This window comes from Callospermophilus lateralis, chromosome 13, assembly GCF_048772815.1.
Source record: "Callospermophilus lateralis isolate mCalLat2 chromosome 13, mCalLat2.hap1, whole genome shotgun sequence".
NCBI classification, from domain to species: Eukaryota; Metazoa; Chordata; class Mammalia; order Rodentia; family Sciuridae; genus Callospermophilus; species Callospermophilus lateralis.
The window spans coordinates 59,633,772-59,649,043 of record NC_135317.1 but is presented as its reverse complement, the minus strand read 5'-3'; the positions used below and the strand labels follow the sequence as shown (position 1 = coordinate 59,649,043).

Sequence of the window (15,272 nt, the reverse complement as noted above, 5' to 3'; positions counted from 1 at the left end):
GATTTAAACAATATATGGCCAGTGGTAAAACAGTCTGACAGGAAAAATCTTAACATGCCATGTGAGGACTGATTGAGGGTTCTGAGGTTTAGAAAGCCTTGATTTTGTAGAGTGATTACTGACAAGATAAGCAAATTAACACTAGTTTCTAGCTTTTCCCCATCAAACCACCCTTTTACAAAGAAAAGTAGAAGTAATGGATCAGAAAGGATAATTATTTAAACCACACCAAGTACCCTCAAAAAATAAGAGAAAGTATTATTAATGTAAAACAGAAACCAACTGGAAGTACTGGGTATGAAAAATATCATAGTTAAAAAAATACTCTAAGGTGATGAGTTCAATAACAGAGTCTATCTATCTATCTACCTTAAACCAAACCCAAGATGGTTTGGTGATTGATTGATAGATAGATAGATAGATAGATAGATAGATAGATAGATAGAATATTTGGAAAATTACAAGATCATGAGGAAGAAACTTTCAGAAAGCATTAAGAAGGAATAAAGTGCTAAAAAGAATGAGAGAAAAGTTATGAGCCAAGGATAATCAAACTAGAAGTATCAACATTTATAAAGAATTCTAGAAGGAAAGAAAAATGATTTTAAAATAATCATTTCCTGACTTAAACATGGTGGATTGAACACATTGCTTGCACTATTCTCTTTCCTGAAATCTCACTAAAAGAGATTTTTAAAAGAAGATGACCATAAGAGAATGAGAAATGAAACAAAAACCATATGAGAGAAACCAATAAAATTTTGGAAACTTGAAAACAGATGAATCAATGATAATTGATTTAATAGAGCAGAAGTGGAAACCCAAGATAGCAGTGGGTGAGGCCCTAAAGCATATTGATTCATCCCCAACCCTCCCAACCCTCCCCCAATCCCTCACACATTCAAGATTGGAGATACCAGGAACCTCTGGAAGTATACAAAAATCATTAGAACCCAAAACTCCTTTCTCACCTCTCACAGCCAAGAGACTGTTTCTCCTTCAGGTCCAGTAGGAGATTGGAGGTCTACTGCCTAGGCAGATCAAACTGAGAGCACAACTTGAAGTAGAATACTGTCCTCAAATCAAGGTTTCTTCTTCTACTAGACTTAGAGGAACCTCAAAGTCAAATGCTAAGAACATTATTATCTGAAATGTTACATTTCATTATTCTCAGCCAAAAGGAAATATCTTTATATTTGGCCAATGAGACATACCCCAACTAAGTACCAATTCATCCCACAGTGAAACCCCCCAGTTGACAATTCCACAGTGCATAAAGAGCTGCTCAATATCTTTTTAGCAATGATTCTTAAATATAAGCACACAACCCATGCTCATGAGACATTTGAGAGAAGTTTATAGCATAACAAAATTCAAACAAAAGCTTGGAGGAAACGGGCAATATATGGAGAAGAAAAGTTCAACAACCATCACAAAGTTATCATTAGATGACCAGAGAGATCAAGAAAACTAGTCAACATTTGGAAAATTAAAAAATATAGAACATTTGGAAAATTAAAAATAGTTCTTGGAAACTAAATACATAATAGCAAAATTAAGATTCAGAGAAGAGTTGAAAGAAATGAGAAAATTTTCTAGAAAGAAAAATGAAAAGATAGAGACTGAAAATAAGATGGAAAAAGTAAGAAAAAGGTTCCATAGGAAACAAAATAAAATGACATAAATTAATCCAAAGTATCCTGGTAATCGCAATACATACAAATACATTAAATTTTTTAAATGTTGAAGTAAATAAAAAGCTTGTTATGGAAATATGAAAAACATAAGGACATACCAATAGACAAATTGTTAAAAATGGAAAAATGTTTAAGACAAAGACATTATTATACTATCACAAGAAATAATGCAGTATCAGAAAAAAGTCTGCAAAGTAAAAGATAACTAAACATAAATAAGGCTATTTTATGATGAAATGTTTAATTCAGTAGATAATAATTGTTCTAAATGTATATAGGCCTACTTGAAGCAAAAGTTGAGAGAATGAAGGAGAAATTGACAAATCTATCATAGTAAGAAATTTTAATACTCATTAATTGAAATCACTCATTAATTGAAAGGTCAAGCACAAAATTAGTAAGAATATAGAAAATATGAACAACCAAATTAACTTTTTTTTGGTATCAGAGATTGAACCCAGGAACGTGTAACCACTGAGCTACATCCCCAGCCTTTTTTTAAAAAAAATTTATTTTTATTTTGAGATAGGATCTCACTAAGTTACTTAGGGCCTCACTAAGTTGCTGAGGCTGGCTTTGCAATTCTCCTATCTCATCCTCTGGAGCAACTGGGAATATAAGCATGCACTACTGCAATTGGCTCACATGTTTGGTGATAGATAGATAGGTAGACAGACAGACATACTGTCTGTCAGAACACTGCAACCAACAACTGCAGGACGCAGATTATCTGTTAGGTTACAGGAAATGATTATAGAATTTGAGCATGCAGAGCTATAAAGTTTTAATAAATTTTCAAAAAGACAATACACATATCTTTTAATTACATTAGAAATCAGTAATGAGGCAAATTAGAAAACCCAATACTTTTAGAAATGAAACAGACTTTTGTTTCTTCATGGTACTAAGTATCAAACTCAGGACCTTGAGCATGCTAAGCAAGCACTCTACCACTGAGCTACATCCCAAATCCAAAACATAATATTTTAAAAACACTTTTATGAGTAATTCATGAAAGTATGATTCGTAAGAGAAATTAGAAAAAACTTAGAACTGAGTGTGGTAAAATAATTGAATTGTTTAAATTACATTATCAATGTCACACATTATAAAAAATTGTGTGATATAGCTGATTCACAAAATGTTGTATTTACACATTGCTTCTAAAATAGGTGGGCCTCAGTATAAATCTTGCAACAATGAGCAGTGCCATTTAGGAGTCCTGCAACCAATATGAGATTGAAAAAAGGAGATAAATACAGAGAGACCTGTAATTGAAAGATAATATTATCAACACTTTCATGACAAAAAGAATTGAAAAATTACACAAAATATAAGAATTTTAAGAAAAATATATTTAACATATACTTAATAAGAAACAAGCAAAGATGAACTCTTTTCAATCACTAAAATTATTGAAGGAGTGGTTGTCAATCACTACTACTGCCAGCCTCCCCACATGCACACACACAATACAGAGACCATACACATCAGGTTAAGAGCTTTAAATATGAGTTTTAACAAACATTCAAGAAATAATCATTCTAACACTGGGAGCTGTGGCACATTTCTAAAATCCCAGAGGCTCAGGAGGCTTAGACAAGAGGATCACAAGTTCAGGAACAGCCTCAGCAAATTAGTGAAGACTTAAGCTACCTAGTGATACCCTGTCTCAAAAATTTAAAAAAGTTGGGGGCATTGTCTGGGAATGTATCATAGTGGTAAAGCACCTCCCCCCAAAATATCCAATCTTTCAAAATTTCTTCTACACAGAGAGAGACAGAGACATAAAGTAGTTCCTAACTGAACTTATGAGAGTAATTTATATAACCTCCCAAGTCCATTTTATTTATGATCTTAAAATAAAAAATCCTAGATGAAATATTAACCTAATTATAGAACTATATAAAAAGTTGATACATCAGGACCAAGTTGCACAGTCCAATCCCAGAAATGCAATATTAATTCAATATAGAAAAATGCACCAGTATCAATTACCATTAATAAAGAAGAAAAGCATGTGATGAACATCTAATAATGATTTAAAAAAACTCTTAGAGAAAACTATTTGATTCAGAGCTCTTACCAGAAAACTAAAGCAAATATCATATTTAATAGTCAAGTGTTAAAAGTGTTCTTTATCAATTCAGAAATATGATGAGGATAGTTGCTACTGTCAGTGCTCTATAATGGTTCTCTGATAATTGTATCACTTTATTTGGGATGACAGAGCAATTGAGTCTGTCCTTTACACCATACTGGAAATTCAAGGATTTAAGGACATATGTATAAATTAAAAGACCTATGAAAGGAAAAACTTTAAAACTGTTAAGAAAATTTTTGAGTAAAGAAAAATTTCTTAAAGAAGACATAACATAATCCATAAGGGCAAAGATAGATAAATGATACTAAAGTTAAGAACTTCTATGTACTGGGACATCAAAAAAAGTAGAAAGATAAATCCAAAACAGAGATATAAAATATCTAAAAATTACCATCCAAAATTTGTATATAGTTCTTAAAGATTGTAAAGAAAATGGCAAACAATTTAATACCCATGAAAGGGAAACATTTTAAAATATTTATAAATCAAATGGGGACTCACAGTGTGTTCACAGGAAAGCATTTAAAAGTACTTAATAAGCTATTCATAAATAAGCTCAAGGAAGTTGTGCTCTATTTACCCATGAATAGAAGTTTTGCCTTCTTATTCACGTGATTAAGCATTTTGTTTAATATATCACTAGGTACTTTTTCCCTCTGAAAAGCACATGTAAAGCTTTACGGAACACTGAATTTCCTCTGCCTGGTAAAATTATGGTCTACTGTGTAAGTTGGTTGTAGGCAGTGACTTTGGATTCTGTTCTTAAGAAAAAATTTTTTTCCAACATTTAAAAAGTAGACAGTTGGCCAATGTGCTGTAAAAATATTTGGGTTATAATCCTGATATGGGTTGGACTTTTGGTTTGTTCTTTTCATAAAGGAGGACAATATATGAGTTGTTCTCACATAACTAGAAATTTTTGAAAACTGTGTTGACTTTTTTCTGCCACTAACTTAATTGGAGATATTTCTCCAAAAATGAAATCAACCTTAAATTTCAATGACCATTTATGATATTTATTTTCTTATACTAAAACAGTTATACCTATCTAAAAATTGCTTGAAATGATAGACATTAGATTTTAAAGTACAGATTATTTAATCTTTAGTTATAGATAATGTTTATCACAGCATTTATCAAAACTATGTTGTTTCAATTATAAAAATTGAAATTATAAATGAAATTTTCAATAATATGCTAGTAGTTCAATATTTTGTTAGAGAGATTATTCATTTATACTCTTAGAATTGTCTTCTTTGTCATCTTAGGTTTTTAAAATATAAAGTACGAAAGTACAAAATTGATATACCATTAGAGACTCAGACAGCTCAAGAACCAGTAAAGGACACATTGAAATATAAAATGTTTAAAAGGCGGTCTGTACCCTTGATGTCAGAGAAGACAGAAATTTATCAAGACTACTATCCAGGCATGTTGATTTATGTTTTCTTTTATGGAAATGGAAAAAGGGTTACATAACATTAGATTAAGAAAGCAAGTGAAATAGATTGAAATACTGGAGTCTACTTTCAAAATATAATACTTGATACTTGGCTAATTTCATTAGCAATGCAGTTAGCAATGTCTTAAAATACAAAGCCTGCTTTTATATTTTTTTCTGATGAAATATTTTATTTTTTTAATTTGTTCTTCTTAGTGATACATGACAATAGGATTCATTTTGAGATAATTATAAAAGCATGGAATATAATTTGTTCTAATTTAGTCTCTAGTATTTCCCATTTTCCTCCCCTCTTCCCTCTCCCTGTTCCCTTCCCTCTACTGATCTTTATGCTATTTATTTATGTTTTTTAAAATTAGTATCTTGTGGATATTGAGATTCACTGTGGTATAGTCATATGTGTACATAGGAAAGTTAGGCCAGATTCATTCCACTGTCTTTCCCTATCTCGTCCCTCCTCCCTTCTCTTCATTTCCCTTTGTCTACTCCACTGATCTTTCTTCTATCCTTTTTTTACCCACTCCCCACCCCCACTTATTTTGGATTACTTCCACATATCACAGAAAACATTTGACTTTCTCTTTCTGGGACTGGCTTATTTCACTTAGCATGATAGTCTCCAGTTCCATTCATTTATGAGAAAATGCCATAAAGTCATTCTTCTTTGTGGCTGAGTAATACTCCTACCATATTTTCTTTATCCATTCATCTGTTGAAAGACATCTGTGTTAGCTTCATAGCTTGGCTGTTGTGAATTGTGCTGTACAAAGCCCGTTTTTTAAGGAAACATAATCTAATCATAATAATAAAAGTAGTAGTAAAAATAATAACTACAACCACCACCACCATAACAACAACAGGGGTCACTAACACCACCAAGAATGTCTGATATCTCGGTACTAATTTACAGTTTGCATCACTCTTTCATGTCTTTTTTTAAGGTATAGATCATCTTTTTTTTATTTCTTACATACATGACAATAATGAATGCATTACAATCTTAATTATCCATTCACAACACCATTTTTTGTAACTCTGTATATAAGTATGTTCACTCCAAGTTATGCCTTATACATGAGCTCTCTTATTATTATTTTTTATTACAATTCTTAATACACCTTTATACCACAATTTATCATATCTCTGATTATATGTAAGGTATGTTGACACCAAATTCACATCTTCATACATGTATTTTGTATAATAATGAGGGTCTCCTTCCACCATCCATGCTATTCCCCTTCTCCTTCCCTTTCCCTCCCACCCCTATTCCCTATCAAGAGGTAATCTTCCTCCCTTGCTCTCCCTCCCAACCCCATTTTGAGTTACCCCCCTTATATCAGAGAAGACATTCGGCATTTGATTTTTTGGGGGGAGATTGGCTAACGTCATTTAGCATAATCTTCTCTGATGCCATCCATTTCCCTGCAGATGCCATGATCTTACTCTTTTTTATTGCTGAGTAATATTCCATTGTGAATAAATGCCACATTTTTTTTATCCATTCATCCACTGAAGGACATCTAGGTTGGCTCCACAGTTTAGCTATTATGAATTGTGCTGCTATAAACATTGATGTGGCTGTGTCCCTGGAGTATGCTGTTTTGAGGTCCTTTGGGTATAGTCCGAGAAGAGGAATAGCTGGGTCAAATGGTGGTTCCATTCCCAGCTTTCCAAGGAATCTCCCATACCACTTTCCAAATTGGCCACACCAATTTGCAGTCCCACCAGCAGTGTATGAGTGTACCTTTTTCCCCACATCCTCGCCAGCACTTGTTATTGTTTGTCTTCATAATGGCTGCCACTCTTATTGGAGTGAGGTGGTATCTTAGTGTAGTTTTAATTTTCATTTCTCTTATTGCTAGAGATGATGACCATTTTTTTGTATATTTGTTGACTGATTGTATATCCTCTTCTGATAAGTGTCTGTGCAGGTCCTTGGCCCATTTATTGATTGGATTATTTGTTTTTTTGGTGCTTATCTTGTTGAGCTCTTTATATACCCTAGAGATTAGTGCTCTATTTGATATGTGAGGGCTAAAAATTTGTTCCCAGGATGTAGGTCCCTATTCAACTCACATATTATTTCTCTTGCTGAGAAAAAAACTTTTTTAGTTTGAATTCATCCCATTTGTTGATTCTTGGTTTTAATTCTTGTGCTACCGGTGTCTTATTAAGGAAATTGGGGCCTAATCCCACGTGATGGAAATTAGGGCCTACTTTTTCTTCTATTAGACGAAGAGTCTTTGGTTTAATCCCTAGGTCCTTGATCCATTTTGAGTTAACTTTTGTGCATGGTGCGAGATAGGGATTCAGTTTCATTTTGTTGCATATGGATTTCCAGTTTTCCCAGCACCATTTGTTGAAGATGCTATCCTTTCTACAGTGCGTGCTTTTGGCACCTTTGTCTAATATGAAGTAGTTGTAATTTTGTGGGTTAGTCTCTGTGTCTTTTATTCTGTACCATTGGTCTACCAGCCTGTTTTGGTGCCAGTAACATCTAAAGATCTTCTTAACTCCATTTTATTTTGTCTTCCTTCCTTCTCCCTATCTCAAATTCTATCATTTCCAGGATTTTTATTTTCCCTTTTTATCCAGCTCTTCAGTATCCACGCTTTTATAAGCTTTCAGCCCCATCTGCAGTACTTGTCTTGGGTGATAATTTTACCTCTTTTCCTTTAAGGTAAATCTACCACCTCATTCTAGAGTTCCTCTCCTTCCATGTCCTCAGGAACATAGTGTCAATTCATTATCTTCTCTCATCTCTTCCTTTCTATTAGCTCTTTTCTGTCTGAATATGAACATGTTATATATTTAACAATTTTAAACAAAACAATCCTGAAACATCTTTGAGGTCTGTATTTCTTTTTGGCAGTTACCACTATAGTATCAGTTATCTTAAAATCCTGGCTGAAACTTCCTCCAACTCTTGACTTCTCACTCACTCCTCAACATGTATTCTACCACCTTTACTATACTGATAAGACTCTTCAAGGTTGCTTCCTCATGGATAAATCCTCATAGAAATGATAGAAATGATTAATTTATAAACAAAATAATCTTTATTTTACTATACCATTCTGCCACATTTTTTTTCTTTTAACCACTTAACTTCCTTTTTCCCCTTGATTTTGAGGAAAACTATTTACTGTTTATGTTTTCTAAACTCTTCTTTGTTATACAGTATAATAGTAACATTATAGAGCAACTATATATTGTTGAGTTATTCTTTCTTTAAGGTTTTCTTTCTACTTTTCTATCTGCTCTTTTTCTGTTTCTTTCATAAGTTTTTACTTCTCTTTCTACATAATTTCTCAGGTGTTTTTAGGGTCTGTCAAAATCAATGTTCCCTTTTTTTTTTCTTTCTGAGCTGGACCAAGACTTTAGCATTTTAAATAATATATTTTCTCCTATATTGCCTGTTAAATTAATACACAATCCTTCTCCCTCAACCTCCAGAGTTGTTGGGATTATAGGCACCCACCATTGTACCCATCCCATATATGTAGATAGATAGATATAGATAGATAGATATAGATATATACATAGATAATTTTTGGTACTGAGGATTGAACCCGGAGTCACTTTATCACTGAGCTACATCCCCAGTCCTTTTTATTTTTTATTATTGAGACAGGGTCTTACTAAGTTGCTAAAAGACTTCATAAATTGCTGATGTTGGCCTCCAACTTGCAATCCTGGCTTACCCTCCCAAGTCACTGGGATTATGGGGATTATGGGTGTGGGTTACTGGGCCCAGAAAATAAATAAATAAATAGATAAGATATCCAATAAAATTATATATCTAGGAGCGATTTATTTTGGCTCATGGTTTCAGAGGTTTCAGTCCATGTTCAGTAAGCTCCATTGTTTTGGGCCTGAGGTGAGGCAGAACATCATGGAGGAAGGGTGTAATGGAGGAAAGCTGCTCAGCTCCTAGTAGCTAGGAATTAGACCAGAAAGGAAGAGGGGACCAGGGACAAGATATAGTTCCAAGGGTGTGCCTTTAACACCCATTTTCTTTAACTAGGTCCCTCCTCCTGTAGTTTCCACCATCTCCCAATAATTCAGATCACAAATCCATCAATGATAAGATTAGATCCCTCATAATCCAATAATTTCTTTTTTAAATTTGTTTTAATTAGTTATATCTGACAGTAGAATGCATTATGCACTTTGATATATTGTACATAGATAAGATATAATTTCTCATTTTCTCAGTGTACGTGTTGTAGAATCACATTGGTCATGCAGTCACATATATACATAAAGCAATAATGTCTGTTTCATTCTACTATCTTTTCTATCCCCACATCCCCTCTCATCACCTCCCTTCACTTCCCTCTGCCTAATCCAAGGTAATGCTATTCTTCTCTAGTGCCCCTGCCACACACCCCCCCCCCCCGCCTTATTGTGAATTAGCATCTGCATATTAGAGAAAACATTTGGCCTTTGTTTTGGGGAATTGGCTTATTTCTCTTAGCATGATATTCTCCAACTCCATCTATTTACTGGCAAATGACATAATTTCATTCTTATTTAAAGCTGAGTAATATTCCATTGAGTGTGTATGTATGTATGTATATGTGTGTGTGTATATATATATATATATATATATATATATATATATATATATATATCTCACATTTTCTTTATCCATTCATCTATTGAAGGGCACCTAGGTTGGTTCTATAATTTACTTGTTGTGAATTGCTATAAACATCAATGTGGCTGCTTTACTGTAATATGCTGATTTTTAAGTCCTTTGGGTATAAACTGAGGAGTGGGATAGCTGGGTCAAATGGTATAATCCAATCATTTCTAAAAGCCCCACCTACACAGTGCCTCATTGGGGACTAACACATGAGCCTTTGGAGGATATTTCAGATCTAATCATAAAAGGGAAAGTGATGACAAGCACAATGATGTAACAGTAACCACACATGGAGCAACTATATATTATTGAGTAGACTTTCTTTAGGTCAATCTGAAAATAAAACCTATGGCAGAAATGTGGCATAAAGTTGCTTGAGTGTGATTGGTTGAGGTAGACTAGAGCTGTGAGAATATCTAGAAAGTGGGGGCAGGCATAGTATCAAACAGGTCTTAATTCAGAAACACTGAAGTTATCAAATGGTGGCAGGTTTCATATAGAAAAAATGGGCCCTCTCAGGAGCTGAAGTTCTAGATTAGTTGAGTGACTAGGAAACTGGCAGATCAAAGAAGACCAAAAGGGTATGGTATAACGAAAAGGCATTAGCTTCAAAGGAGTAGGATTATATTTCATGGCGTTTTTTTTTTTTGTTTTTTTTTTTTAAGGGCAAGTTGTAATGATTTGAAGTTAGTGAATGGTGAGCAAGGAGGAAAATGATCCCCTTTCCAGTCTGGGGTAGATAGAATGTGATATTGGAAACAACAAGCACTCGAAAGGGTTTCACATCAGTGGTGTCCTTAGGGAATAACTAGGGTGTCCCTAGGGAATAAGCCAGGGGGTGGGAGAAACTCTGGTAATAGAGGTTAATGCTAGCAGAAAGTTTTTAAAACTATTTCACACAAACTTTCCAAAAAAGCCCACATTTTCTCTCCCAGCTCTATACCCTTACCCACAATGAGAAACAGGGTGTGTGTGTCTCTCTGATCATATGAATGGGGAAATCTCTCTGAGTTGGGACTATTGGCTGAAACAGACTTACTGGTTATTTCATTTACATGTGTTTTGTTTTGTTTGTAATTATTGTGTCTTATTCCCTATTAGATTATAACTTGATGCCTTGCACTACATAAGTATTTGTTAAATAAGTGAGAGAATCAAGTAAAAATGTATTTCCTTCTAAAAAGCTTTATTGCCAGGTGCAGTGTAGCATACCTGCTATATATTGAGGCAAGAAGATTTTCCTGGGCCCAGGAGTTTGAGAACAGTCTTGAAAACATAGTTAAGACTCTGCTGCAAAAATTGATTACTTAATTAAAACTTCTGTTGTCAATAGTTTCTCTTTCTTGTATGTGTTGAAAACATACGAATTAAGTAAGCATAGAAGAAATCTGAGATATGGATCCTTTGCTACTCTTCTGCATTTATATCTAAATATTTTTTATTCAATTACCAAGTTAGTTAATACAAGAGTTTTTCTGTGAATTTTATATAAGGATTTACATTTCAAAGATTTTAGTGTAATAACAAAATCACAAATAATATTTACCTTAATAAGTAAGCACTTTCTAATTTAAGTATTTTAAGCCTATGAGGTTCTTCCTACAACTCTCATCATTTCAAAGATAAGAATGTTAAGTCAGACAGTAACTTATAAGGTAAATCATTGAACTGTGCATGGTAGTTTGTCTCTGAGCATGGAACCCAGATGGTTTAACACTGAGCCTGTGCTCTTAACTACAGTGTTATTATAGTGCCTCACATAATAATCAACTATATTGCTTGGTATGTGAAAATACTATGGTATTATTTATGTTCATCATATTTATTCTTTTGATAATGGTTTCATTTTTAGATTTCCTTAAAGAAAGCATAACTCAACCACATACAGTTGCCCCAGAACCAACTTCCCAAAAAGAGAAAAGGAAACCCTGGGGAAAACAGGAGCATACTAATGCTTATCCAAAAGCTAGGGAAGTCAGTTTTTTGTCATATGACACAACAGGTATGTATCATCACTGAAACATCTTGCTTAGAAAACATTACTTTAAAAAAAAAACTTTCTGTGGTTTGGAAAAAAAAACAGTCTTACTGAATTTTATGTGTTTGGGTGCTTAAAGATTTGACAAATTTTTTTTGTTTGTCTTAATGTAAAAATTGACAGACTGTTCAAAAATTATATTTTTTATTTAAGGACAATCTGAGGGTTATGCTTTTAGAATGATAAATAAATTGTATAGTTTTACCTTTGTACTGATGGTATCATTTTTAACAATTTTATGTCTTTGGTATAGAATTTAAATTGCCAGTTAATTTCAACAGATTTTTCTCTACTAACATTTCACAGATGGTGTTTTTTTTCTATAACTGAAATTCTTATATGTATCAATATTTTAAAATTTATAGGAAAAGGAAACTTTTTAGTTTTTCAGTGAAATATCATGGTCTAGAGGTGGATTTGTTATCAAGCTATTGAAGCTGAAGTTTTAGGACACCCTCAGTCACATAGGCTTCTTTTATTTTTTTTTAAAGAAATATTCTCAAAATTAGGAATGCCTCAGGTAGCGCAAAACCTGCATGGATGTGGTGGGTTCATACCCTTCCCTTGAGTGTGAGTGGAATCTGTATAACTGCTCCTAATCAATAGTATGTGTTGTCACTCTTGTGATATTACATCATGGAAGACTCCTTCTTGCCAGTAGATTCTAAAGTCTCCCTTCCCTTTTTTGACTTTAAAGAAATAAGCTGTTAGGGCTCCTCATCCCAGTCCTGACACTGTTTTGTCTATTATCTCAAGTCTCATTTAATCCTTGGGGAAGAAACCATTTTAGTCAGATAGTGTTTGTGATTCTGGAGGGCCAGAAATCTAGAATAATGTTTTAGGATGGCTGGTATTACAAGCATGGCTTTTTGGTATGTGTTTTCTCTCATAATTTTTTTTTTGTGGGGGGTTACTAGGGATTGAACACAGGGACACTCGGCCACTGAGCCACATCCCAGCCCTATTTTGAATTTTATATAGAGACAGGAACTCATTGAGTTGCTTAGCACCTTGCCATTGATGAGACAGGCTTTGAACTCACAATCCTCCTGCCTCAGCCTCCCAAGCTGCTGGGATTACAGGCACGCACCACTGCACCCAGAATGATTTGTTTTATTTAAAAACAAACAAACAAAACCAAGAAACTTAATAGAAAGCTTCAGCAGAACAAAGGAACCAATCAACAGAGTGAAGAGACAAACCTGAAGAATGGGAGAAAAATCTTTCAAACTAATCATCTGACAAGAGATTAATATCCAGAATATATAAGGAGCAAAAATCCCCAAATAGCCCAACTGAAAAATGGGCAAATTATCTGAATAGATGTTTCTCAAATGTAGACATACAAATAATTAACATTTTTTTTAACTAGTAATCATTGAGGACTGCCCCACCAACTGGCAAACCTACTCCAAAGCCCAGGCCCAGGCATAGGACCACCTCCACCTCCCTGCACCAAAGCCCAGGCCCAGGTCAGGCCTAGGACTATCCCCACTGACCAGCAGATTCACATCAAAGCCTAGGCCCAGGCCTAGGACCACGCCCACCAACCCAATTGGGAAACCAGGCCTAGCCCACCTCCATCTTGGGACACTACAGCCATCACCATAGCCCTCCCCACACAGAAGTCTTCACCTTGGGACAACAGACAGGGCCAGGAAGCAATTGCATCTCCGAACAGACATCCCAAAGCCATTGTAAGGTCCATCCTTTCAGCCCCATCTCTGAAATTGGTTGCATCCATCTTGGACACCCACTGCTATCTTGAGTTATCTCTGCTGTTGCTGCCACCACCTTTAGTTGCAGTAGTATCCATTGTGGGACACTGACCAGGGACAGGAAGCCCAACACTAAGATGAAGTATAGGTAATCTGCAGGTATACTGCAAGATTGTAGGGTAGAAACTAATACCTCAGATCTGCACTGCAAGAAAGGAAACACATAGACAACATGCAAAAATAAGGGGAGAAACTGCCCCAAACAAACCAAGATACTACAATAATAGGATTCATGGACAGCAAAGTTGGTGAAATGTCAGAAGGAGTTCAGAATGTACATGACTAAAATGATCTGTGAATTAAACAATGACCAAAGTGAGCAAATACAGGCAAAAATCGATTACTCCAACAAAGAGATAAGAGAACAAATACAGGTAACTATTCATTACACAAACAGAGATAAGAGAGCAGATACATGTAGCAAAAGATTACTTCAAGAAAGAGAGAGAGATTCTGGGGGGAAAAAAGCAGACATTCTTAAAATGAAGGATCCAATAAACCAAGTTAAAAAAAAACAAAAAACTCAGTAGAAAGCCTTACCAACAGACTGTATCACTTGGCAGATAGAATATAAGACAAGACAAAATATACAATCTTGAAAATAAAGTTGACCACACAGTGAAGGTGGTAAGAAACTATGAACAGAATATCCAAGACTTAGGGGATAGCACCAAAAGACCAAATCTAAGATGTATTGGGATAGAGGAAGACACAGAGATTCAAACCAAAGGAATGTGCAATCTCTTCAATGAAATAATATCAGAAAATTTCCAAACATGAATGAATTAAAAAATCAAATTCAAAAGGCTTACAGGATACTAAATTAAAACAGATCTACAGAAAGTCACATTATAATGAAAATGTTTAGCATATAGAATAAGGATAGGATCTTAAAGGCGGCAAGATAGGGATCAGATTACATATAGGGGGAGATCAATTTGGATCTCAGCAGATTTTTCAATCCAGACCCTCAGAGCCAGGAGATCCTGGAACAACATATACCAAGCTCTGATAGAAAATGGATGCCAACCAAGAATCTTATATCAAATAAAATTAAGCTTCAGATTTGATGACAAAATAAAAACCTTTCTTGATAAAAGAATTTACAGTGAGAAAACCTGCGCTACAGAGCATTCTCAGCAAAATATTCCAGGAGGAGGAAATGAAAAACAACAATGAAAATCAGCAAAGGGAGGAACTAAAGGAAAGGCCAATCAAAGGAGAAATCAAGTCAAGTTAAAAACCAAAATAAACCAAACTGTTTGGGAATATAAATCATATTTCAATAATAACCCTGAATGTCAGTGGCCTAAACTCATTAATTAAAAGACACAAGCTGACAGATTGGATTAAGAAAAAAAGATTCAATAATATGCTGCTTTCAAGAGACTGATCTCACAGGAAAAAGCATCCACAGACTGAAGGTGAAACAGTGGGGGAAAAAATACCACTCATATGGACCATGTAAAGAAGCAGGGGTTTCCATCCTCATATCTAAGTGACTTAAAGCCAAGGGATACAGAAGGACATTTCATACTG

At 34.5% G+C, this 15,272-nt stretch overlaps 1 protein-coding gene across 1 annotated transcript in view; it reads left to right on the top strand.

The window, feature by feature from the left end:
- Positions 1 to 4,383: 4,383 nt before the first annotated feature.
- Positions 4,384 to 15,272, top strand: part of Dnah14 (dynein axonemal heavy chain 14) — a 343,676-nt gene continuing 332,787 nt past the window's right edge. The window contains exons 1-3 of the mRNA XM_076872908.1: positions 4,384 to 4,412; positions 5,070 to 5,207; positions 11,768 to 11,919. Coding sequence (XP_076729023.1) covers positions 4,384 to 4,412; positions 5,070 to 5,207; positions 11,768 to 11,919 — 319 coding nt within the window. The remainder of the gene's footprint in view (positions 4,413 to 5,069; positions 5,208 to 11,767; positions 11,920 to 15,272) is intronic.